We start from the raw sequence: 27719 nt of genomic DNA on the forward strand, positions 1-27719 counted from the left end.
CACAAAGTCTGGAGCGTACGTCATTGCATACTTTTGGTGATTTAGTGTCCATGTACACACTGCAGACTTCACCCACTGCAGCAGCCAGTGAGCAAACATACAATACACCCACTCAGGCTATAGCCTACACACACTTAACAACACACACACACACACCGTGTCTCATGCATACAAACACACACTCATACACATTCAGGCCACAGTGCGACGACAACATACGGCCGACCAACTGCTTCTCGTGCGCGATCACTTGTCCGGTTGTTTGGACCTCAAACCTGCAACATCCACCTCGCCATCCTGCGTGGAGGGTGTGTTTGATTTGCCTCACTGCAAGTAAAGCCCCCCCCAAACACACACACACACACACACTCGGGTGGAGTCGTCAGTTCGAATCCATAACCTCCTACACAAACACCGTCAGCCGCAGAAATGACGTCCAGCAGCTTCGAAATCAGTAATCAGGAATTGTTTGATGTGTTGAATCAATCGCTCTGCGTCCTCTGCCTCCGTCTCTCTCTCATTGTCTCTCGCTCCAAACACACACACCTACACACACTCAGGTATAAAGACACACTGTTGTGGTGGGATAAAATAACAGTTGAGACTTGCCTGATAAATTACAGGCTGTTCGTCTCTCTTTGCTGGTGCAACACAGCCTACATTTCTCAAGCCTTGAACACTTGATTCCCAAAGCAAAGAGACCCCCCCTCCTCCTCTTTCTCCTCCTCCTCCTCCTCTTCCTCCCCTCTCTCTCTCTTTCTCTTCCTGTCTCTCCTCTCTTCTCTCCTGTGTGCATTGTAAAAGAAAAAAAAATGAGCACCCCCTTTTCTCTCTCCTCCTCCTCCTCCTCTTCCTCCCCTCTCTCTCTCTCTCTCTTCCTGTCTCTCCTCTCTTCTCTCCTGTGTGCATTGTAAAAGAAAAAAAATGAGCACCCCCTTTTCTCTCCTTCTCTCCTCCTCCACCTACTTTGCCTTTCTGTCTTTTCCTATCTTTCTTCCTTTCCCTGCCTCTTCTGCCTCTTTCTCTTCCATGGCCTTGAATGTGGGAATCTGTGTCTTGAAAAGCAGAGTCTCTCCCTCTCTCTCTCCCTCTCTCCCACTCTCTCCCTCTCTCTCCCTCTCTCTCTCCTGTCTCTCCCTCCCTCTCTCTGTCAGGGAGGTGAAAAACCTCCTCGGATGGTGTTGAGGCTCCTTTGCTTTCAGAAACAGCGGGATGGGGGGAAGGGAGGCAGAGGCAGGGAGCCTGAGCTCCGCCTCGTCTTGCTGAGCTGCGTCAAGATTCACAGGCGCAGACAACAGTAGACCGGAAATGCGTTGGGTTTAGATTTCAAAATAAAAGGTGTCAACTGTGTTGGGTTCATTCCATCGTATCTTGCATAGCCATTAAATGTTGAGCTATATCCCGCCATTAACAGCCAGGGTGGACAAGCAAATACGAGTTTGGATCCCCTGCCATTTTAACTTTGGTGTTTGTTAAGGGTGCAATATGTTAAAAAATTTAGTTAAAAACACCAAAAGAAATGACTAAAAGAAATCAATCGATTGTGGAAATAATTATTTTGATGTTATGATGTGTAAGGTATTGTATCGCAGGAATATCTACTAAAGTTAGCATGCTAACCAGCTAGCCCCGGCCAGTCCCAGTCTAAAGCTCCTGTGCTAGCATTGCAAACAACAATACACTGGGGTGGTTGCTCACCTTGCAGGTCAGTAATCCAGAGATTAATGCCAACGATTAACTCGACACACCATTAAATGATTTTATCCTCGGCGGAAGTCTATAGGGCGCACGCGTTATGGGCCGCGTAATGTGGAAGCTAAAGCTATGGCTAGCTAAACATGCACAGCGACTTAAATTTTCCTGATTGAGACCAAGATTAGTTTATTTAGAAATGTGGTCATATGCAGCTTTTTCCCCCATCTGCCAAGAGCTTCTGATTCTTTTTCTTCTTCTGATTCTTCTAATTCAAAAACAAAATAAAGAAACTAGAATAGATTTTTAAAAATCATTTTTACTCATTCGTCAAAAAAAAAAGCTTATTTTCTGTCATTGCAGCTTTTATTTTGAAGCAGTAAACGGAAGTGCTCTTTTGCTGTAACCCGGTGGGATTGACCCTCGTGTCTCGCTGCTGGCCAGTCAGCCTCTGCAACCCACCGCTGCCGTGTGCAGAGGGACACACACCGACACACACACACGTCCACACACACGGTAAATCTCGGACGCCTCTCTCCGGTGGTAGAGGACGCTCGGTCGGACCGCGGAGGGGGTCGGGATATCGCCTCGGTTCTGCCCCGGGAATCGGTTCCTTTTTCCTGCCGGACGCGCAGCGCTCTGATCGGCCGGCGATGCGGGAGCAGCTTCGGAAGTGAGTGTCGTGGGGGGGGGGGTGCTGGTTTATGGTGGTGATAAATAATGGTGATGGTAATTGTGCTGGTCGTAATGCAGTAAACCTGTTCACACAGACGAACACACTGTGGCTGTGGGGCTTCACGGCAGGCAGGCAGGCGGGCAGGCGGGCAGAGAGGCGGCGAGCAGGGGCAGAGATGTGCCTCATGCTCCGGAGAAAACACAGCATTTCACCTGTAGACCAGAATATGCGCATAAATAAGCATGTGGATGTTAGAAAAAACTGCATAAAGATGCTTTTTAAATCTCATCTGGGGCGCAGATACCCCCCCTTTCTTGGTCGCTGTTAACCCATATCTGCAAGTGCATCGAGTGAATGTCACCTAGCATGTTCAGATGCGTTTTTTTTACAGCATACAGCAAAAAAAAGCACAAGTATAAATGTAATATATTTATGCATTCAAAGGGTTAGAGAATGCATTGCATGGACATGAAGACAGGACGTCAAATTTTCTCTGTTGGTAGCCATTAAACCCCATCCAGGCTGCTCCCCCTCGCAGCGGCTGTTGGTCGCGGTGGTTGCCGGGGAACCAGGCGAGGTGTGCGGCCAGCGAGCCTCCCCCTCCCCGCTCTCCTCTCCGGATCCCCCTCCACGCACATTCCTCCCAAATCTAACCCCCTTTTTCCTCCACTGTCTCACCGGCTGCTGCCATGTTGTGGAGCATAAAGGAGGGCATTGAACGCCTCAAAGCAAACACACTGCAAGCGGGGCTCGGTGCGTTTATTTGCCCGTATGTGTTTGAATTCGGCCCGGCGGGGATTTGTGTTAATTTATGCGTGTGTGCGTGTGTGTGCGGGAGAGAAGAAGCTCCCACCGTGCGGGAGCAGCGGCGGCAGCAGCGATGGATCACTGTGTTGCATTCCTTCACAGCCACAAACACAATCACCTCCGTGCCAGCGAAGCAGCCCATGCCTGGATGAGTGTGTGTGTGTGTGTGTGTGTGTGTGTGTGTGTGTGTGTGTGTGTGTGTTGAGGTGTGTGCACGGTGATTTTGATGTGCTGCGTTGGGTCTATTTTCGGGGCTGGGAAAATAACAGCCAGGCCTCAAAACGCAAACAGCGGGGGATTGGGTTCATGTGTGCTGCTGCTGCTGCTGCTGCTGCTGCTGGTCATTTCACGATGAGCTCGTCCTGCTCTGATGACATGGATCTCTGTGCATATGTGAGTGTGAGGAGTTGGTGAAATGGGAGCAGAGGATGCAGGGAGCTTGCTGGTGCAGATTTTTGGCACCGATGTGAATGCAGGTGTGTGTGTGTGTGTGTGCTGATTAAATACAGCTGATGGATAAAGAGCCTCAACACACACACACACACACATTCAACTCTGGTTGCTGACATGCTCAGGCATGACTGTTATGTGCTGCCTTTGTATTCCTGCAGATTATTATCAACCACAAGCTCTATTTCTGGCTAATCTGCCGTTTTTTTTAAAGGGGCACTGTGTAATTTTGGGGGAAGAAATTCTGGATCTTAAACTACATAAAGTAAATAAACAAACTCTTCGTTTTCATGACTGAACAAACAAGCTGACCTTAAAGGGGCACTGTGTAGGTTTAAAGAAGAAATTCAGACTCAGAATTTTGTTGAATGAGGTAATAACGCAAACTCAGGAATATTTAGTTTTTCCATAGCTGAATAAACAAACCATTCTCGGGGCGAGATAAGGCCCTGAACACTGTTTGGAGGCAGGGTCCGCCACATACAAACAAAGTAAAACAGCAGTTTGTTTATTCAGTCATGAAAACAAAGAGAGTTTGTTTATTTAGTTAAATAAAATCAGTGAAGATCTTTCTCTTCCGATGACACAACACATTTTCATACTGTTTACTTTGTTTATATGTGGCGGACCCTGCCACCTTTCTAGCTTCACAGTGTTTTCCTCTGAGAACACCTCGTTTACTCAGTCATCTAAAACATAAATATTCCTGAGTTTGTACTATCGGCTCATTTATGTTGTAAATATTCAAATCATGAGTTTGAATTTCTTCTCCGAAACTACATGGTGCCCCTTTAAGGGCTGAATTTCTGCATACAGAGACGGTGATGGAAGAAACTTTCCCACATTCAAGCTGCCGGCCTTTTTCTCTGCAGGTGTCATGTTTGAATAATAAATTATACTCGCCTCGAGAGGACGTGGTGATATTTCTGTATCAGCATCTGAGAAGTAATGACTCCGGCACGAATGTCTCCGTATCGGGCCGTTCCCCGAGAAAGGACACTTGAGCAGCAGCTGTCAGAAAAAGTTTTAATTTGATATTTAATAACCATCTTCCGTCGTCCTCGGGGGATGATGAGCCCACCGAAATCCTGCAGCTCAAAGCCCAGAATGTAAAATATGAATGTCCACCGTTGCCGCTACAGAACAAGAGGAAGAGCTGCTTCTGTTTTGTCTTCTTCCAGACGTGCGAGCGAGACACATCTGCCGTCGCTGCAGGAAAAGTTCACCCTGTATTTCACCTGCACGCATACGCAGATGACAGATTTTGCAGCTTTTAAAAAGGGTTTACGAGTCCCGAGTGTTTCTATAATCACTAACATTCAAAAGTAGTTTCAACATCCTGAAGCCAAAAGCATCAAAAGATTTTTTCCGCCTCCTTTCATACAATTTCACATTGATTATTACAGCGGAGAGAAGCTGTGAAAACAAAAACATTCGCCAAAGGTCACAAAGTAAAATGTGTGCAATGTATTTGTTCCATTTGGGCTCAATCATCTCTTCTGTTCAGTCGGTGTGAGGACTGTATGTTTTTCACATTACATAAGGTTTATGGTGGGCAGGCTCTCCCTTCCTGCAGCTGATAGTGATTAAATGACACTTGTGTCTTTTTTCACTGGTGCGCCTTCGGTTCACACTGCAGATAGAGCTCAGCTGATGCAGCGCTCGTGGTCGTGATTGTTCAGCTGCAAAATGTTTGACGTAGGGTTGAAACTACTGATTGTGTTCATTGTTAATCCATCTGGTCCTGCTCTGTAAAATCAAGGGAAAAATACCCTTATCCACCGGTGCCGCCATGTTCAGTAAACCCAGTGAAAGTGCCCTCTAGCCTGCCCCTCCAGTGCCCTTTCTGCACACTGGTGCCCCACCACACACAGCTGGTGCCCCTTTTTTATTTCTGCCCTCAGACATCCTGAGTCCGCCACTGCCCTTATCATTTCCTGCCTTATCAATAGTCCAGTGCCTAATAATATTGAGTTTAGATCTATAATCCTCTCCAGACTTGTTTTATAACATGTTAAAATACTCTACCTTGAATAATAATTGTGTCTGATCTGGTTCTTGCACCAAAAAGTTCAATTGCCTTGTGTAAACAAACTTCTTCATTCAACTTTTTCAGGTGCACCGGCACATAATTTAGTTGCACCCAGTAAAACATTTGAATCCAACACATTATCTAAATGATTGAAAACAGGAATAAAGGTGCAAGTACACATATTTCTTCATTTAAATCATAGAAATCGCAATAGCCTGTTGTAACTTAGCTATTAGATGTGATGATAAAGGAGTTGAGAGTCTGGAAGTCTTTGGTTTAGGTACCTTGAAAGTGCTTGAAAAGTGCTTGAATTTTACTCCTTTAGCTGTACGAGTCCTGCCACAAATAGGCACTGGAGCGCCAAACGTGGATTCGTCCACCACTGAAAATACATTGACCAGCTATTTGAGGAAAAAGATTGAGCCTTTTAAAAGAATAAAAGGAAACTTATTAGTGATGATGTTTCTAAAATGGTAGCTCTAATCATTATGATAAAATATCACAAGGAAAATAATTAACGTTGTCTCGCAGCTCTGTGGGATCCCTCGGTACGTCTCGTTTCTCCCTCACAAACAGCTTCCCCTCATATCCAGCTGATGAATACAGCTTTCATGCTTTTTAACCCGCTTTTTTTCTCTTGTTCACATTACATCCCTGAAGGCCATTGTCTGAGTTCATTCAGACGCCTGGTGTGCAGGAAACATTCTGTCGGGGCTCACTCTCAGTGATAGGCAGAGGAAGACGTCGCCATAGCCCATAAACCACCTTTAATCATTCATTCAAGAGCCATAATTGACTGCAGCGAGAAGTGACACTCGTGTCTCTGTGCGGATCCATTATTTAAAACGCCTATCTGTCACTGCCGCAATAAGCTATTCAGCTGCCTGTTAACTGCAATATGTACCATTGTGTGTTCGCGACTGTGTGGGTGTGTGTGTTATTGTGCGACGCCACGTGTGTGTGCGTTATCGCTGTCAAGAAATGACACCAGTTCTATCCCGCTTTTAGTTACACTGCAAGGAGGAACGTCTTATATTTCTGGGAGAGAGAAAAAAATCATCTGATCAGATTCAGATTTTTTTCTTCAGTATGGGAGTAATCCCAGAGGGGGATTGTCTGTACACTGTGAACAGGAACAACTATCAGCCAAAGCAGCAGGACTTTCTGTAGTGCAGATTTTCCCAAATGTAAACAAATAGACTATAGGCTAAAAGCACAAAGTGTACATAGTTTGCAGTTTGACTTTCAGACATTCAGCAAGGTTTATCCTTAATAACTCACCTGTTGTGCCATGCAGGATTAAGCTTCCTGGAACCTTTTGTGATTTCATTGCAAAACTGGCCAGCTAAAGTAAGGATTGTCTAAAAAGTGAACATGAAACCAACTTCATTTCCATTTCATCGACTCCTAATGCATGCAAAGCCCCTATCTTTCTGTGCTATAAATGGCAATGCTAGTCTGTCTAGACTGAAATGCTCTCAACCATTGGATGGACATTCATTGTCCCCAGAGGATGGATCCTACTCATTTTGGATATCCTCTAACTTTTCCACTAGTGGCACCATCAGGTTCACATTTTTAGCTTTAAGTGAAATGTATCGACCACTGTTGGATGGATTGTCATTACATTTGGTTCAGACATTCATGGTCTCCTCAGGATGAATTGTGATAACTTTGGTGATCTTTGAGCTTTAGGGCCATCATCAGGCAACGCTGGTCTGTCTAGACTGACATGTCTTTAGCTACTGGATTGATTGCCATGAAAGTTTGAACAACCATTCATGGTTCCCAGAGAATGAATCCTACTGATGTTAGAGATCCACTAACTTTACAAATAGTGGCATCGTGAGGTTCACATTTTTAGCTTTCAGTGAAATGATTCAACCACTGTTGGATGGATTGTAATAACTTTGGTGATCTTTCATCTAGCGCCATCATCAGGTCAGCATTTCCATGACATAAGCATCAGTCTCAGCTGCACTTTGCGTTTACTGCTAGTTAGCAGTGTTAGCATGCTAAGGCGTAGGGTTGGGCAGTCTGACAATTTTGGATCGCGATCAATCTTGAAGGTGTTCGCGCTCTACTTCTTTAGGCGAGTTGTAGAGACTGTGGTATTTAAAGTCCACATGTGTATTCAAACTTCACATGACCTCATTGACCTGGCTCGTGCACGTGGCTCTTCCTTGGGTGGCATATTGTAAGCAATGTAACGTGGATTATAGCTGGCAGTATGGTAGATGAGGAGCTCGTGCCAAAACAAGAATTATCTTTTAATGCAATAATGTGTTTTAACGGTGCAATTGGAGAAATTCATGATCCACTGTTGTGAAACGCAAGACAACATTTCTGTCTTTCCAGTTTTTTGTGTTTCTCTTTTTGCTTGTCTTTTTTCTGGCAAGACTTCTTTCGTTGTTTCATCGCAATAAGATTAAACCTCTATTGTCTCTGCTGGTTTCTATCCCTGTTCATGTGTGGAAATCGTAGGTGGTGGGATGTGAGTGTTGAACGCCCTCGTCAGCTTCAATCAGATCGCCCTCGAGCAAGGCAGCGAATCCCTGACTGCCGTGCCCGAGCCGCTCGCTGTGCAGTATTTTATCTTTTGACAGTTTTCGATGCATTATCAACAGTTTGGCTTGTCCCGGGGCCATGATACATTTTCTAGGGAGACGGTGTCAGCTTTCAAAGAACACAAAAAAAGAGTCTAAACTAAAGATGCTTGATTCCCGCAGGCCACTATTGATATATGATTGTTCTGTTGTGTTTTTTCTTCTTTTATCCCGACGGGACATCTGGTGGGAAGTAATAGGACTGCAGCTCTTGGATTTTGTTGACATATTGGAACAATGTATGTTTGCCAGGAGTTTTCGGTGTGTATCCGTGTGCTAATGTTAGAAAACAGATGCAGTATCCTCCTCTTCCAAACAAATAGCTGGTTTCCTATAGGAGGCTGAAGCCGCAGTGGGCGGTGGAGACAGATAAGGTGTTGCGGACAGGTGGGTGGTGTGGCAGAGATGGAGGTTGAGGTTTAGAGTTGATGCAATAGTGAAATATAATGCAATACTTTATTGATCCCTTCAGGGGAGTTCTCTTTTGGCTAGCCACAGGACCTGGGAGTGTTCAGTGTCCTCCCTGCTGAAGGACACATGAGCAGGGAGGGGCTCGAACTCAGCTTGTCAGACGTTTAGAGAAGAATCACATAAAAAGGTGTAATGTTCCCTTATTTTGAAAACCCCCTTTGGAGTGTTATTAATGAAAGAAGACAAGAAAGTTCAGCTTACATCTCTTTCACCGTCAACCTGCGATTTCTCCAGTTTAGGTCGGTGATCACTGACCTAGACCCAGTTTTAGATACAGCCCATGGTCATTTATCAGCCGTCTTGATACAAATGCATTAGATTTGTCTTTTAAAGGATTATGACCAAGACAATCTGTAATGGAGACACTGTTTTTACATGGACTAAGACGTACTGAGGGTTTTGCTTCAATTTATAGCAGGACTCCAAACAGATTTTTCACACTGGATGCACTGGTGCGCCTAACTTTTTCAAATTAGGTGCACTGGCACATCATTTAGGTGCACCCACTAATACATTTTGTGTAAGTGACTTGAAACAAGGTGCGAGTACATGTTTTTCTGCATTTAAATCACACAAACAAGAAATTGCAGACATTTTTATTGTTTAAAGAAATATATACATCTAAATATCAGGAGCACTGACACAACCAATCAATGTTTAGTCACACTTGAAGGATGTTTGGGTGCAGGTGCGACCAAACAGTCGCACCCCTGAGCCCTTACAGGAATTAAGATCACTACAAAGCAAACTACTCAGATAAAGAACCTATTTCTTTGTTGTCTAACACTGGAGAAGACATTTTAATCAGAAGAGAAAGATCTTCAATGACTGATTTTTTTATGCCTAAATAAACAAACTCTCTTTGTTTTCACGACTGAATAAACAAACTGACCTTAAAGGACAACACAATTTCATACTGTTTTACTTTGTTTATATTTGGCGGACCCTGCCACCTTTCTAGCTTCGAGCTTATTTTCCTCTCCTCTTGTAAATATTAAACCTCGTAGTTTGAATATCTTCTCCAAAACGACACAGTGCCCCTTTTTAATAAACCAGCCTCTTCTTTCGCATGGGGATGTATTATTCTGTGTCTCGTCGATTGGTTCTTGACCCCTGGGTTGCGAATCAGGAACTGAGATCATCTCAGTTTTATGAGGAAAAGAATAGCTTCTCATTACCGCTGTTTGCTACTGTGCGGCTGATGTAAACAGCTGCAAGTTTACCTGTCTCGCTCAAGGACGCCGGGGAGTTGAAGTGCAGCGCTTCTTAGTCAGAAGCCCACATCTCGGAGCCACTGCAGCGCTCGGGATGAAAGCAGCTGCGTGTTTGATGCTGCACGCTTATTAGAAGCATTTGTCCGAGTGGCTCGGAGCTGTGCGCCGATGACGAGCTGAGTGACTGAGCTACTGTTTGCACAGACTCTAAGCTTAGAGGATTTTTAAGTAGCTCTTCACCATGGGACCCCTCTCCTCATTATCTGGAGTGGGAATGTGGGAGAGAGGCAGAAAGGCAGGAGAGAGAAAAACAAGGGCAATGCGGGGAGAGAAAAAAAAAAAAAGCCCAGCATATGGATTATTATTTGTCTGCCTTTCAGACAAAGGTTAACTGCAGGTGCGCTTGTGTGTGACCAACTCGACATGTGTGCTTTTAACAAGCCGGGCAGGGTTGTGTTTGTGCACCGACAGGCCTCAGGCCAGAATTATGAAGCAGAAAACAGTCCGTGAAGGAACGCCGAGCAGCAGAACCGTGTTTTAAACGACTTTTTTAAAAAGCTGTTTGTTTTGTTCGCCACAAAGTTACCGTCTGATCCACGACACCCACTGTGCTGCAGTGGTCGCCCACCTCGTACGCCCACCACTCACATGTATGTAAGCCTTGATCACACACACCTGTACTGAATGTGTGTTCGGTTTTCCCTCTTCCACATCAAATAATCCTCATCTTCAAGTTTTCTCTCCGGCTCCACTTTCTCTCCCTCATACTGGCGACAAAACGGCTCCAATATTTCATTCTAACTGGCACTGAATAGCCATTTAACTGTCCTATATTTAACTTAATGACGAAAGCGCCACAGACACCGTGATTGACACATGCTCTTAAATAAGAAGCCACTCTCATTTCCAGGATTGCGGCGAGCCAAATGTCTATTTATTAACCGTCTGACATATAAAGTGGAAGCCACTAGAAACTATTTCTCGAGGTTCCATTGTTCCCCGTCTCCTGTGAAGGACTTTTCAAATATTTGATGTGCTCCGAACAAGAAAAACTTAATTGCCTCGCTGGTAAGACATGTGGCTTCCATTAGCTTTATGTAAACAGGCAGCTGGCACATTACCATCACATTTACAGCAGCATCTATCTGACAGAACTTTGGCTCAAACGGATGCACTTTGTTATTAATGCGGCTGGAAGTGGCTGTCCGGATTTTCTTATCATGTTAGCACAATAATTATCACAACGGCTGCTAAGTGGAACTAATAACCAGTGAAATCAGCTCTTTGCTTTACGGTGGCATAATTAGTTTTCGCTGCCGTTTAGTATAAGTGGAGTTTTTTTAATGTTTTCTGGATGGCGTTTCCAATTCAAAGTGGGTGTTTAAAGATGCCACGGGAATGCAAATGAGAGCTCAGATCATGACACTCGGCTGGGATTAAACAAGAAGTGTTTGGGAGGACATATGGGGAGAGCTGGCAGCTGTACAACTGCAGCAGCACTGACACCATATTTAAGGTAATAAAGCAACAAATATACACAGCAGCGATCTGTCACTGCTTTATTCAAACAGCAGCTATACATATACTTAATTTATGGTGAAGGCACAATAACAGAGCCAAAATAGAAAATAACATGATGGATGAGGGATAATGTACCTGCATGTATGGAGGCCCAGAGAGGCCGAAAGGATATGAATGTTATAAACAACTTTGACTAGCTGATTCTGAATTTCAAGTTGAAATGACCAGAATGTTTTCGTTCTTGACTCAAATGCTTCATAGCTTCTATCGTTGCCAAGACCCTCGAATGTCGTCGATTGTCTTTGTTGTCATTTTCAATACGCTGTCTTGTATGTGTGTAACCACGGCCGCCCTGGTATTATCACAATCCCGTTTGCCATTAATCTGACGGAGACAGAGAAGCCGTAACACTTGCATTTCATTTACAGCTTCGCGCCATCGATTAAGTCATGCTAATAAACACTGCTCCATTACCTGGCGGCTAGCGCTGCTTTATAGGCTAACATTAGCAACCCAGTTGATATTAGAGGAGCTGTACCAAGTGCAGCATCTTTGTTGCTGAACTTGAGTTAAATATCAGGTGTCATATGCCTTCAAAGGAGGATGCAACATTGAACAACACCCTGCCCGTAGGCGTGGCAGGAGCAAGAGGTATATTGAGAATGGGCCAAACTCTTGTTTCAAGACCTTTATTATTTTAGTTTTTGGGGGTATGTTTTATATTTCTGAATTAATGTGCAGTACATCTGGGGCTGGGTGATATTCCATCATAGAAAAACTGCACACATTGCATGCAGGGGGGGGATATTATGTGCCAAGCTGCTCGTTTTTGCCCCAGGGTCCCTGTAGAAGTTCATCCAGCCACGCTCGGATAAAGACAATTTATTTTTGTCCATTTCTTGGAGGTGTCAACGTCTGAATTCTTTAAGCCGGTCTCATTTACTCTGACAACCTCCTTCTTCTGTTTGTCCTTTAAAAAAAAAAAAGTCACTGTTGTCAGAAGTGCTTAATTTCAGCGAGCGTGACGGGTCACAAGAAAGTCAACTTGGTTAATTAGCTCCGACCCACGAGAAGACAGACACACAATGCAAGACTGACACAGAACGTGTAGGACAGAATCCAGCAGCAGCTCCAATAATAGGAACGGGGTTCAAGACCTCGAACAAGACGCGTGAATCCTTCCAAATATCATCGCTGTCATTATTATTCTCGTGCGCGAGAGAAAATACACCCTCGGTGCAGTTGTGAAGGCGTGAATCGCACAGTGTGTCTCCGAATACGCAGCCTCCCGAGTCTCCTGCGAGCGGCGGGCAGCAGTCACGAGGAGAGAATGTGTGAGAGGAGAATGACACAGCAACCATCTATCTCTCTTTCTTCCCTCTATCACACTTCCCCGCCGCTGTGATGCAGCGAGGACGGCTGCCTTTGTGGCCACAGCGGGCTGTTATTTTCCGAGATTATGCGATGGAGGGGAGAAAACACACAAACAACAGGATTAGTGTCATAGTGTGGGATTTTGGAGGAAGCTGATCTAATTCATCAGCGACAGAGATTCATTTTGGTGTTGCCCGAAAGGACTTTCCATCTGCTTTGGGTGTTTTTAGAAAGGCACAATCACCAGTATAAGTACGCAGCCCTCATGCTGGTTTTGAAAGGCGTGTGTCGAATATTTACTTCACCATCTTAGAGGGTTTTATGTCAGCTGTACAAAACCAGTGTTGTGATCTCCTCCGTACATAAAGAAACAAAACAACAACTCTTTGAGTTCTGTTTCTGGTGTGGGTTTTAGTAGAGCTCATGGCAGAGCTTTATTTTGAAATCTGACACATTTTTCTGAATATGCAACCATAGATTTCTTAAAAACAAACTCTCTACGTGCATTTTTTTTGCAAATAAACGTGAAGAACAAGCTGAATCTGTAAGACAGACTGTTGTCTAACAGTTAAAGTCTCTCTTCGGCAACTTCCTGATTTTTTTCACACATTCTGACTTGGAAAAACATTAGACAGTGACGCTGATTAAAACAAAACACATTATCTTTTCTAGCGTCTTACAAAACTCATCAGACGATTCAAATGTTCTCTCGTGGAAGTAGCATCGGTTTATCCATTCTACTTTAATTGTGACTCATTTTGCATCAAAGTGGAACTGCACATCTGTCATCTGAATGTCTGTGATTGACAATTTGGGTGTTTAGCTGATGGTTTTACATGTGGAGGCTAAAATAGTGTGCCAGCTTTGCTCATACGGTCAGAAAACAACCTACAATGAGCTTTTTGTATGCAACTCCAATTCCCCGTCACCGTCATTGTTTTTTGTAAATACATGGCTGTTCTGAAATCACATGATAGCAACAGGTTTTGCTGAGAAAGTTGTGGAATGATCTAAAAACTGTTTTGGAGCACCTGTTCCAACTTTACTGGAGTCAGGGGTGTAGAAAAAAGAGTCGGCAGCAAGCCAAGAGATTCAGAAAACTCTCAGCATCTGACCAGTCTGTCTCTTTTTGTCCCTTTCCAGCCACCAGACCCAGACAACATGCTGGGATCATCCCAAGATGGCCGAGCTCTACCAATCTCTGGGTAAGATGCTCATTCACCTCTGAATGTACCGCCACCCCCTGTCGTCTCATAGAACCATGAATTGCCCTTTAAAACACCTTTTAAATGATTAGTTTACCCCAAAATGAAAATTCAGTCATTATTTATTCACCTTCATGCTGATGGAAAGTCAGGTGAAGTTTCTTAGACCAGAAAACATTTCTGGAGCTTCACAGCAAAACAGCGTTGCAACATTCTCCTAAACAACTGAAGTAGATGGGGACCCAAAAAACCCCGAAATGGCTCAAGTATAAGACGTTATGCACGCCCTCAGGATGCGGTTGAGCTCATAAACCCACTTCAGCTGGGGTGCACGCTAATGATTTAGCTTAGCAGCTTCTGTGCAGATTTGTGCTTAACAAAGATTGTAAATAACGTCTTTTCAAATCAATTTGGGACCTTGGAGCTCTCAGAGGCTGGGATTATGCTCAGCGAGCTGTTATTTTTCAACGTTCCCCATCCCCATCTACTTCAGTTGTTTGCTGCAACAGCGATACTAGATGGCTGAATATTCATTTTTGGGTGACTTCTTCTTTAAATGACTGTCAAGGTCAAAGGAATAAACTATGAGGCTGTTTGCTTTGGTGGATCCACAGCTAACTCTTCTTCTTCTTCTTCTGTTTCTTTAGCCGACCTGAACAATGTTCGATTCTCGGCCTACCGGACAGCCATGAAGCTCAGACGCCTGCAGAAAGCTCTCTGCTGTAAGTACTCTCCTCCTCTATATATACTTCACATGTACATACCTCTCCTGTATATGTGTCACATAGGGTTTTTGTCTCTTGCGTCGAGTACACTCCTCTCTCATCACGAGTGCTCCTCTCATTGTGTTCCAGCCCTCCTACACTCTTCCTTTTGTTCTTTCCTCTCCTCCGTCGCCCTCCTCTTTCTTTTAATTCACCTCATTTGCAGCGTCCTTCTTCTTTTCCATCGTCTCCTCTTCGCTTCCTTCCTTTGCGTATTCTTTTCCCTCCTCCTCCTTTTTCTTCTCTCTTGTCCTTCGACCATCTTTGCCTCTCTGCCCTCACAGTCTGCGTGTGTCCATATGTGTGTTTACTCATCCTTCTCGTCTCTCGCCGGTGGATCTGGAGAGCGTGAGCCGCCCACGAGCTGTTATGTGTGTGATATGTTTCGAGGCGTATAGCCGGCTGCGGCCGTTATAGCAAAGAAGCACTATTTATGTTATGAAGGTTTTTTTTAAAATAAAAATGAATAGTGATTAACCTTCTTGAATGCAGTGCGGCAAAGCTTTTTTTGTTCCTTTAACCCTTTGCTCACATTTTTCCCCGACAGAAGATTCAATTTATTTTTCCTTCTTTCTATTTTTACTGTCAAGTTCCTCTCATTTCTTTTTATCCCTCAGTCTCAGTCAGTCTTTTTGCTCATGTATGGTCCTCTTTCTGTCTTCCTGAATTATTTAGATTGCTTTTTGTTTGCCTTAATATAATCCCACAGTGGTATATAAATAACAAATATATGTATAATATGATATTGAAGATATAGAAACCCTATTTTTTTTAAACGGAATATGTGTTAGAGTAAGATAAGAGAAAGCTAGATGTAAAGAAAAGGGAATATGAAAAAGTAATGATAGTAGTAATACAGTTATAAAAAATAAAGAGCGTAATGTATAAATAAAACACCTTAAAGCTGCAATCATCAATATTTTCATAAGCGCAGGGCATCAAATAATTATATGTATGTGGAAGGGGATTGCTTGTAGCAACAAACACGTACACCGTTCACTCTCATTAGCATCGATTCCAGCAGCAGGCGGTCAGTGAAAAAGCTTTAAAAGTGTGTTTAGACAGAAAGCGAGCCAATATAGTAGCTCTAAGTTAGCTGTAAGCAAGCTAACAACACACAGTGCATACCAACAGTGTGTATAGGAATGTCCCTCTTTCTATTGAATTGGTACGCAGCCGCCTTGAAAAAATCATCAGTATAGCTTTCACTTGCTGATGCACTTGCATCTAACTATAAAGTAAGGAGTCTCCTTCTTTCTGTCTGTCTGTGGTTTGCACATCTCGAGAGCCGTTGATCCAATCTTCTCCACACTTGGCGAGTTTGTTGATGACGACTCGAGGAAGTGCAGTTTCAAATTTGGTGCAATCTGGACAAACAACACTTTCAATATTAAGACCACTCGCCACTAAAGCTGCAATACGGATACTGAGGCCAAGCAATCAAACAGGCACATTTTGAACTGGCACTGCACTAGTTGTACAAAATCAGACCCAAAATCAAAACCCAAACGGATTTAATGTAATTTAATATAACATGATGTGAACGCCCACAATCTGTTGAAGTAGGACTAACATGAGCACAGATTATGATTATAGTCGTGTAGATATATTCATTTTTGCTATCTCTGAATAGTTGTTTGAATTTCAAATTAAAAGTGAAACGCCTTATTCATCAATATCTATTCAGTGCGCCTCTCTCCTCCTGTTCACCATGTTGTGTGTTCTTGGAAGAGGAGAAGGGAAACAGCCGGCGTCACAAAGACGACTCGCGGTTTTGTGAGTCACAAAATTCACAAGAAAGCAAACTTGTCAGACGCAATCTGAAGAGTTCCAGCCGGCAGATTCTTATCTGAGTTCTTGCAGAAAGATTTTTCTTTCTGTTTAACAAAGTAAATGTCCAGTTTGTAGACTTTCTTTTCCCTTCAGTTGACATATTGACCCGTTCCTCAGTGTTAACACACCTCTCTCCTCTCTCTTCCTGTCCTTCAGTGGACTCGATGAATGACAAAGATGAATAATGCGACACTTTATTGATCCCGCGAGCGAAGTCGCCCTCTCGCCATCGTCCTTTAGCACACTTTGAACATGGGGGGTTTGAACCCTGTCGGTCCGGTTGAAGGACGCGCTGCTGCTCGCTCACTGACCGCCCTCCTCTCTCGCCCTTTGTGTGTACAGTGGACCTGCTGAGCATGCCGATGGCGTGCGAGGTGTTCGACCAGCACGGGCTGAAGCAGAACGAGCAGCTGCTCGACATCTCCCAGCTGGTCACCTGTCTGACCAGCCTGTACCAGCGGCTGGAGCAGAGCCACTCGCACCTGGTCAACGTCCCGCTGTGCGTCGACATGTGCCTCAACTGGCTGCTCAACGTCTACGACACGTACGTGGAGCATGTTGTACACACGCATATCTGAGAATCAGTGAGGGTGAACGTGCTCTCACATGTTGTTTTGTCGCCCGGCAGTGGTCGCACCGGAAAGATCCGGACTCTGTCATTCAAAACTGGAGTCATCTCACTCTGCAAGGCTCACCTGGAGGATAAGTACAGATGTAAGTAACACACACACACAGAAACAGCAGTTGTGCACTAATATAAGGGATTTTAGTTGCTCTTAAGGGGAGACGCCACAGGTAACATGACTTCTTTCAGACTGACAGAAGAAAACATCTTCATGGTGATGTCTGTGTTCACCTGTAGTGTTGTTTCTGATTCTGTCTGGGCGTCTCCACCTGCCGTTTTCATTCATGTATGTGCCGCAGCGCAAAGTTCAAAAAGTGGAAGTGAAATCACGTTACTGCTCTCGTGCCTCTGAAACAGCTGAGCCAATCACAGTGGAGCACGAGAGTAACAACTCTCATTGAGATCATCTTGTTGTCTGAATATTTTAGAGGCAGATGGTGTGGGGGCTTTAACAGTTAATTAGTACGAAATGAATAATAGAAACAATAACAGTTTGTTTGCAGAACCGCATCAATCCCACTTTTCCCTCAGTCATAATTCAGCTGCTTCTCACGTAATTAACGGTAATATAATATCGTAATTGATGAGAAACAGCAGCGTTTTGTGTTTAAAGAGTAAAACTTTAAATACGCTTTGGCTACAAAAAGTTGGAAAAGAAGTACAGGATTAATGAGCCCCATTAATCCAACGTCTCCACATAAACAGGTAGAGTTATAACCGACCCGTCTTGTGTGTGTGTGTGTGTGCGTGTGTGTGTGTGTGCTTATTTTGCAGCAGCCTGATGTTATTTGAATGTGTTTTAATGAAGGTAAACACAGCGGACGGCTGTGCATAGTAACTGGCGCGGCACTCTGGCAGCACTTCTCAAATCAGACTGCAGATTCATTAACATACGTGTTGTGGTGCCTTCAGGTGGTGTCGGCGATTTAATGACGTGAAGGAGAAACTATTCATACAGTGGTGGAGCAGTCATGTTAATTAATAGATAAATGCAGGCTGATTTACAAACGCGCCTCCACTAACCACACAGAAGTCTTTTTTTATGCTGACTCATGTGCATCGATTGTTTAGTGTTTGATATTTTTTACATTTAAAGCGTTATGTTACATCTAAGACCTCATTTCCAACAGATCACATTTCACTACCTCATTTAACAAACAGGAAACAACAACTTCAAGGTCATAAAATGCTCAACTAAAGCGGGAAATTGCCCCGACACAAAAACAGAGCCCAAAATATCTAGAGTCCATCTCATACCTCTCCATTTTCTCCCTGTCTATCCCCATCCATCATTCCCTCATTACACCTTTCCTCCTCCTCCTTCCTCTCCACCCTCCAGTTTTGTTCCGACAGGTCGCCAGCGCGACGGGTTTCTGCGACCAGCGTCGCCTCGGCCTCCTCCTCCACGACTCCATCCAGATCCCCCGGCAGCTCGGCGAGGTCGCCTCCTTCGGCGGCTCCAACATCGAGCCCTCCGTCCGCAGCTGCTTCCAGTTTGTACGTAACTTTTTGCCTTTTCTGCAGAGCTATACCGTCACGATGACGGCAACAGGACTGTTAAATGCTGCAATTGCTGCATATGTATTCGCACTGATGCCCGAGGCCCTCCGCATGAAGAGCGTCCGAGTGTTTGTTTACATCAGGCTAAATGGGGTTTATTTATAGAAAGAAACTGGATTGTCACCAAGAGCTTTGCAGGAAATAAAGGGCGAAACATCGATAAAACCAAGGATGATAAAAACAAGTGCATTACAGACTCTAGTAAACAGGGCCAGAGAGTGAGTGTGTGTGTGTGAATGACATCCTGCAGAGGATCAAACAAATGATCTCTGACAGCTGTAGAGATGATGCAGGAATGGAAACATGCACATTTTTATGGAAAGCAGAGTAAAAACAGATCTCACAAACAAATTGGAGTGAATGAAGCGTATACCTACGTACACACGGGTGTTAGAATGATAAAGTGTGTAACGGCACAGAGAAGGGAAGGAGAGTCGCCAGCTCTGGAGATCAGCCTTCCCTTTGTGTTTCTTTATGTTTGGGAGCAGAGAGCAGAAAACGTTTGAGCCACAAAACAAGCAGCAAATCCAGCGTACACACGAGGCTTCCAGTAATTGCGGGCTGACTGGATTATCCCTGATCTCCAAAAGATGATCCAGCATTTTCATGTCGAAAGTCTCTTCTTTGGACGCCGAATTTAGCTCTTCTCCTCGAATGTATTCAGAAAGGGAAAACCATTGTCATTTGCTCTACAAAGGGAATATTGTGGAAAATGACCGCTTGCTAAAAAGCCCTCCTCCGTACAGCGATCGTCCAATCGCAGCTTAGCTACCGTGTCGAGGCCCGATGAGCTTTTGGATTTGTACACATATTGAAGTAGTGTGCATGAGGCTGTAGTGGGAGCAGCTGCACATATGGAAATTTGCATTCAAATCCAGACTGACAAAGTGTTCCTACCAGGAGCATGCATGTCAATGAACATCAAGATTTTGTTTTTATGTCCTCGGGGGAACTACTTCTTCATCCTCTCATGTTGGACTGAGGGCAGACTGGCTGCTACATTGACTCTCTGTCACCTCTTGAGGTACAGAGTGGTATTACGAGACAGGACGGCCCAGGCTAGCTGCACATGTGTGCATAACGTTGGCAAAATTAGTGTCCTGTGTATAGCTAATAAAGATTCCAGCTTTCTATTTTGCCGACAAAAACACGGTCGCCAGCCAGAATTAAGAAGCAATTTGTGTCTAACTCTGTCTGAACATGTCACGTTTTGAAATGACCAAGAATTGCGGGTGGTACCTGCCACTGTTATCATTGACGACTGCTTACGAGAACAGAAAGCTTGACGGGCGTAGCGAGCGTCAAATTGTGATTTCTGAAGATAATAATCGTCCCCTGAGAATCACAATCAGCATTTGTCAGCTCCTGCCTGCCTGCTTTGTTTGTGATGTTATTGAAGACACTTTACATGCAGGCTGATTGACAGAACCGCTAATACACACCTTGATATATGTGAGCTGTCAAAATCAAGTTTCTGAGGCTGTAATTGTCTGGTGCTTTGTTTGTACCTTGAAGCATCGCAGACCCATTCTGCTGCAGACACCTGTGTGCATCACTGATTATCTCAAACATTGTCACCCACAGAAAGCTTTTTCTTTCATTTTTGGTCATTATGTGGCTCGAACAAACAGCCCTCTTTAGATTCTGATGATTTTCAGCTCGTTTATAGACGACACACAAATACACAGAAACTCACACATGTACACTCTCAGGCCCACACACCAGGTGGACGATCTAATCTCATCTACCCCTAAAAATGGATGTAGCTTAGCTTCATTCCAGGAGTCAGTGTGCATGTGGGCGGGGGACGGACAGACAGAAAGAAAGAGGGAGATGTGGGGGGTCAATTCCATGGAAACTCCAAAACCCTCGAGTTCCCAGAGTCCCTGCTGATGGGAAAATGATGGATGAAGCCAATATCTTGTGTCTGCTTATTTTTGCTCAACTCTTTCATTTAGAGGAGCTGGACAGACATGAAATAAAGGCTCGGTAATTTCCCAAAACAGCTGGTCACTGTCGTTTTTTAGCAGACGTTACTCAAGCGGGAGGAGATTGTGCTTTTATTGGGGCGTACTTTCAGCCGTCGAAGAACCCACATTGGTGTTGTAGTGAGTATTTGTGGTAGCAGGAATGTGTATGTTGGATTGAGACCAAATAAACTGCAGTGTGAGTCTGTTTTTAAACAAAGATTGAGCTCTATGATATATGAGAATAAGATATATCTCTCCCACAGGAAAATCTGCTCCTCAAACGCCTTGTCAGTAGTCCCGCCTTTGATTCTGTGACTCTGTGACATCACACTACGTCACCATGTCACATGTTTGCCTTATTCATGCCTAGCAGCTAGTTTGGCACGTAAAAATTGATTTAGCACAGCTGCTGTGTTGTTGTTAGCGATGCTGGCTCAGGCGTGTGTGAGCTGACCAATCAGAGGAGACTGGGTATTGCGGAGGGAGGGCCTTAAAGAGACAGGAGCTACAACAGACTGTGCTGGACAGAATGAGAAGATTGAATGTGTTTTTTGAGCATTAAAGTGTGTAATTCTTGTTGTAACCCAATATAAAATAATGAAAATGAACATATGTGTTCTTTCGGTAAGTATGGTAGGATGGTTTTATAAGAGAAAGTCTTTTAACCAGACTTCTTCCCAACATATCATTCAAGGTCGTTTTTTTTTTTTTTCAAAACCAAAAACATCAAGAGACATGAAATATTAACCAGCTCCCTGTGAAACATTTTTTTTAGTTTTTATTCACAGTGAAAACCAAACACTTCAAACAAAGATCTGATTTCATCTCCTCACTAAAAGATAAGATGGAAAACTAATTCCCCAGTGTCACTTTTTTTGTTTTACTTTCAACCTGCGCTCACCGCACCTTCATCTTTTCTCCCCAGGCCAACAACAAACCAGAACTGGAAGCCGCCATGTTCCTGGACTGGATGCGTCTGGAGCCTCAGTCCATGGTGTGGTTACCCGTCCTGCACCGCGTGGCCGCCGCCGAGACCGCCAAGCACCAGGCCAAGTGTAACATCTGCAAAGAGTGTCCCATTATAGGATTCAGGTCGGTAACCACTTTTTGCTTCACGGTACAAACTGCCTGAGAGATTGAACTGTTTTTCATCTGGGTTTTATACGTGAATGTTCGACACGTCATCCACCTTTTGAGCAGCACATCTGAATGTCTAATCAGAAGAAATGAGCACAATTGGAGCCATTTTGCCGTAGAGTATTATATTCTCTATCTCATTAGATAGAGAGCAATAAAAAACTAAATTAATTTCACTTTCAATTAAGCCCAAATAAAAGCGACTGCACAAAGAGATCTTTGGCCTTTGGGCTTTGTGAAATAATGTTTTAATATATCAGTGTTTGGTCTATAGCATATATCAGCAGGCCATTTGCTCTATATGTTCCTTTTAAATGTCGTTATATGTCACCATTTTTCCAATAACCGCCAGAGAGAGAAGGCATTTCTTTTTTATTAGAGAGGTAATACAGAGGAGCTTTTCATTTTTAAAGGCGAGCGAGCGTTCTCGTCCCTGTAGTGTTCTTTATTTAAACAGTCGGAGAGCAGAAGTGGGACTTTCATGTTTCGTTTCATGTGTTCGCGCACACGCAGGAACAAATGTGAAAGAGCGCCGGGCTCCCCGGTTGGGCTCCACAAAGCTTTTTCTATTTGTCATGACACCCAGCGAGGTGTTTTATAGGCAGCGGCTCGAGACAAGACGCCTCAGCATCTGTTCAAAGAAGCTCTATCGACGAGTTGCAAAGCGATATGTCACGAGGGAGGATTTCTTTCCAGAGTTTCTGCTCGTTTTCATGTAGGAACCACTTTAACAAAGGTATACATTACACCTGCTTAACATCCACATGTTAGCCTGCTGATGCTAGCATATAGCAGCAACATAACTGTAGGCTCTAGTTCAGATTTCGCACTGTTCGACATAAAATGAACTTCCAGGATTATTATTATGGTGCAATATGTAGGCAGCGTGAGTCATGAACACCTACTTTATGATTAAGATGAGGTTTTTTTTGCATCTTAATTCATATCAAACATCCCCTCGTTCCTTCTGTTGCAGTGCGACTCTGTTAATGACGCAGCGTTGGTAACCGTTTTAATATTTGCTAATCATTTCAGGCCCCATAATTCCACTCCTGAACACCTCCAAATAAGAGAGTTGGTTTGAGCTACCTTGGATCATACTGCTTCAGGATGAGAATACAGAAATAGGCCCACTGTGAGGTTAAAAAGCCCTTTTGTTGGGGTTTATTATTCCAGTAAAAGCACATTAGCCTCACCCATCTGATCAATGACATTGCTCTCTGTCACCAGAGTCTAGCTCCGGCTGTGAAAAAGCTCGTGAACCTATTTGTCGCCCTAATCTAATTCAGCATTCGCAGCGGCGGGCAGTAAAACAGCCCACTTGTACATATGAATGATTGATGATCTGATTATAATGACAGAACGGCAGTCATATTTGTAACCTTAACCTTTAAAATACTCATAAAGCCCGGGAGAGTTTTTTCTCTTTTCTTTTCTTTTTTTAAACTAGAGGTTGGGACCTGTAAAGGGAGGCGTGTCCGCTCTGTTGTTGGTGGGCCCCTTCACGAGAAGAGCAGTGATAAATTTTAATGAAGAGTCCCAGGGCCAGAGAATAAATTTCTCATTTAGCTACCGAGCTGGAGGAATTTTAACTACTCCTAACGTGGAAAAAACAGAACCGTAAATCTTCTTTTATTGATTCTCCCCTTTTCTTTTTATGTTTCTGCTTCCCCACCATCCTCCCTTTTTCCCTCTTCCCTCTCTTTTCTCTACGCTCCTCTTTCTCTCCCCAGATATCGCAGTCTGAAACATTTCAACTATGACATTTGCCAAAGCTGCTTTTTCTCCGGTCGCGTCGCCAAGGGACATAAGATGCAGTACCCCATGGTCGAGTACTGCACTCCGGTATGAATATAAATATATATATATATTCCTGCTCTGCAACGTGTAAATGAAATGGAAATGAAAAACGGTGAAGATGTGAATTTTAAGGTGTCAAACTTGCTGTCAGGTAATCTTCTTCCTTATGTTATGAAGTGAAAAACACGGGCACGCTTGCCTCAGTAAATTAATATTACACCTAGTGCAGAGTGTCTGTGCTTTTCCTACTATTATACACCGTAGATTAGCTGCTGCGCCTTCAACTAGCCTTTTTTTGGTGAACAGTGGACTTGATTAATAACCCCAATTTAAAGGAGCACTATGTAGCTTTGGAGAAGGAATTCAAACTCAGATATACAATATTAATGAGGTAATAATACAACTAAGAAATATTTATTTTTGTAAACAAGCTGTTCTCAGAGGAAAATAAGGTCCCCAGAACACTGTTTGAAGTTAGAAAGGTGGCAGGGTCCGCCAAATATAAACAAAGTTAAACAGCACGAAGCTGTGTTGTCCTTTAAGTTCAGTTTGTTTATTCAGTTTATTCATTCATTTGTTTATTTATCTATCAAAATCCATAGCAATCTCATTTCTGTATGCTAAATATGAAGCTAGAGCCTGCGGGAAATTAGCTTAGCACATGTCATTTTTACGACAGTGTTTTTCACCAATTTAACAAATGATACTATATATAACGAGATAATTGAGAAAATGTACCGTTGCTAGAGTGCAAATGTGATTTCAACTTTGGAGTGAGCCAAGCTAGATGTTTTCAACTTTTCCAGTCTTTATGCTAGGCTAAGCTAATCAGCTGCTGGATTTAGCTTCTTATCTAACTTCAGGTTTTCTCAACCGGCTCAGATAAACCTACTCTACGCTACCTGCTCCGCACGAAACAGCAGACAGGTAAAATTAGCAACTAGCTGGTGACCATCATGGAGCGTTTAGCAGCTAAAGATCCAGATATTTTTCTCAGGAGAGCTGGTGGAGACCAAAAATGGAGCTAAAAGGAGAGTGAATATTGGTAATTTGATATTGCTGTTTAGCTCCAACAAATTTGTAAGGTGATAATATGTCCCTGTTGTGTATACAGCATGTTCTGCTGTCCTCAGTTGACCAAAAATAATTACTCTAGCTTTCATTTCTGGGCGTATGCTAAGGGAAAGTCAGAGAATAGTAAGATATTTAACAAAGGACCAGCTTGAAAGAAGACACGAAAACCTAATTTCCTACTAGCTTGACTTATTTATTAAAATATTTCATCTTTTTTCCTCTACAGTGAACCCAGCTTCAGTGCAAAACCCGCCAGCACCAGAGAGGGAATGACATTTTTTGGGTCATACATAATCTCTGACATAATAGCACAGAGTCATGGAAAAGCCTGTGAATTTTACAGCAGGGCCACTGTGGAAACTTTAAAGGAGGGCATGAAATGAACTTGTAGCCAAATCACATAACCAACACTACATGTCAGCTGGTGTGGTGGTAAACCTGAAGCTGTAGCTATATATATTTATAACATGTAGTGTAAATAGAGGGTTAAACTGTGATTTCTTTAGCGCAGGCCCAGGGCGAAAATAAAGACTCTGAAGCTCTTGGCTGAGCCTCATAAATCTGTTCCTCTTTCTCGTAACTGTAATGACACACTCAGACCCAACAAAGAGGGCATTAACTTCACTCACAAGATGCGTGAATAAAGGCAAAAGAGCTAGAAATAAATGAGCGACGTGTACTGAAAGGTGTGTGTGTGTTTGTGCCCCACTCCCATGGAGTGAACAAAGCCACCTTTGTGCCCTTTTCTCTCTCCAGACTACATCAGGGGAGGATGTCAGGGACTTTGCCAAGGTGCTGAAGAACAAGTTCAGGACCAAGCGCTACTTTGCCAAACACCCACGCATGGGCTACCTGCCTGTCCAGACCATCCTGGAGGGAGACAACATGGAAACGTGAGTCTCACACACACACACACACACACACACACACACAAGGGCGGACAAGACGAGAAAGTAGGTTTTATTACAAACTGCGAGACACTCCCACTTATGTGACCTGAATTAGAGGACGCTCGCTCAAACAATCACAGGTCTCTGATCGCACACACACATTTAATTTTAAGGTGTAGCCACAGTTTGATGACAGATTTAGCTGTGATGGTGTTTATGCTGCAGTGTGTGTTCAGAGTTGGTTTCCAGCTCCTCGTGTGTTTGCTGTCTACACGTTACACATTTAGTTTGTTTATCCATATCCAGTGTGTTCGATTTGAGGGATTTGAGAAAGGTAGAGACGATTAAAGGATGCTAATGTTGCTGTAAGCTGATCCTGAAGGATGCTAATAATCCCTGTAAGATGATCCTGAAGGATGCTAATGCTACCCATAAGCTGATCCTGAAGGATGCTAATGCTACCCATAAGCTGATCCTGAAGGATGCTAATTGTACTTGAAAACTGACCATAAGAGCTGCTAATGCTATCTGTAAGCTAACCCCGAAGGATGTTAATGCTACCTGTAAACTAATCCTGAAGGATGCTAATGCTACCTGTAAACTGATCCTGAAGGATGCTAATGCTACCTGTGAACTGATCCTGAAGGATGTGAATGCTGCCTGTGAACTGATCCTGAAGGATGCTAATGCTACCTGTGAACTGATCCTGAAGGATGCTAATGCTAAAGTTGAAGCAAACCCTTGGACTGAAATACTGCATAGATTTACCAATACGCTGATCATATCTATCTATCATGAATATTTATGATTATGGAAATCCAAATAACCACCAGAACTACTATCGGCAGAAACACACAAGGCCAATAAAAATGGAGGTATTGACACTTGGAGAGGAATGATGAATGCTTCACTGTTATTCATTCAAGGCCAGAAAGAAGAAACACAACAACACAAAAGCTCGTGAAGGCTTCACAGTTTTCACTGATGAATGACTCGAAGGTCGATGCTAATATGAGAGCGCTCAAACACTCGCACAAACACAATACACGTGCACTCAGTGACACTTCATGTAGGATTCATGTGTAACTTTGAAGTGTGTGTGTCCATCAGTAGTAACAGTGTGTGTAGTCGTGTGTGAGTGTCTCATATTTTACCACACCGCTGTCGTGTTCGTGTCAGTCCGGTCTCCCCCCCGTCACTCCGCCGCTGCCTCCATACTACAGCTCCCATCATGCCTTGCTGCGCAGTGTGCTCCCACTTCCTGTGTCATCATCTCACGTTTTTTTGTCTTGCAGTCCTGTCACTCTGATCAACTTCTGGCCCGTAGACCATGCGTGAGTACCTGGCTCACACACACACACACACACACACACACACACACACACACACACACACACACACACACACACTGCACCTGTACATTCACTTCCTGTCAGTCTCATCTTCAAATATTCTCTGGCTCAAACAAACACACGATTGCATTTTCTTCTTCTAATGACACATACATATTCTTTCTCTCAGTCACACACACACACACTTCCTTACCTCCACCCATTGTCACACTCATTGTGTAGTGTCATTTTGTGTGTAGCTGTGCTGGGTTTACATCTCACAGCTGCTGCTGCTTGACCCAACATCACCCTGCAGCTCCGTGATTCACGATGAGTCACTCGCCGACTCCGACTGTAAACACGACGGCCATCGCGGCCTGTAATGAGCGGCAGATACGACTTTTCATCTCCGTACGCTGATTCCTATTGAAAACCACCGCCGTGCTACGCTTCACACACAAGTCCAGTCGCCTACGATACATCACAGAATCGACTCATTGTTGCAGCTCGACTGTGTCAGTTCCTTGAAGACGTTTCGCCCCTCATCCAAGAGGCCTCTTCAGGTCAGAACTGATTGATTGTACTGCCACAGGTCCGAGATCTGTGTGTCTTAATGATCTCAATGGATCCAACATCAGCTCTGATCATAATCGCAGCATCATTTGGGAAATTAATTAGAAAAATGTA

The 27719-nt window shown here is 43.7% G+C and overlaps 1 protein-coding gene across 5 annotated transcripts in view; it reads left to right on the forward strand.

The window, feature by feature from the left end:
- The window catches only part of dmd (dystrophin), a 169539-nt gene that overhangs the window by 126932 nt on the left and 14888 nt on the right, over positions 1–27719 (forward strand). For 3 of the 5 annotated variants that reach the window (XM_073462661.1, XM_073462659.1, XM_073462660.1), the window contains 9 exons: positions 13987–14048; positions 14696–14770; positions 16988–17189; positions 17274–17359; positions 18610–18767; positions 21726–21892; positions 23671–23782; positions 25568–25704; positions 26997–27035. In XM_073462661.1, the coding sequence (XP_073318762.1) occupies positions 13987–14048; positions 14696–14770; positions 16988–17189; positions 17274–17359; positions 18610–18767; positions 21726–21892; positions 23671–23782; positions 25568–25704; positions 26997–27035 (1038 nt within the window). Of the gene's footprint in view, positions 1–2194; positions 2366–13986; positions 14049–14695; positions 14771–16987; positions 17190–17273; positions 17360–18609; positions 18768–21725; positions 21893–23670; positions 23783–25567; positions 25709–26996; positions 27036–27719 lie in introns of those variants that run through there. The other 2 variants (XM_073462662.1, XM_073462663.1) reach the window with 2 other exon arrangements.

The sequence above is a fragment of the Pagrus major genome, chromosome 24, assembly GCF_040436345.1.
Source record: "Pagrus major chromosome 24, Pma_NU_1.0".
NCBI lineage: Eukaryota > Metazoa > Chordata > Actinopteri > Spariformes > Sparidae > Pagrus > Pagrus major.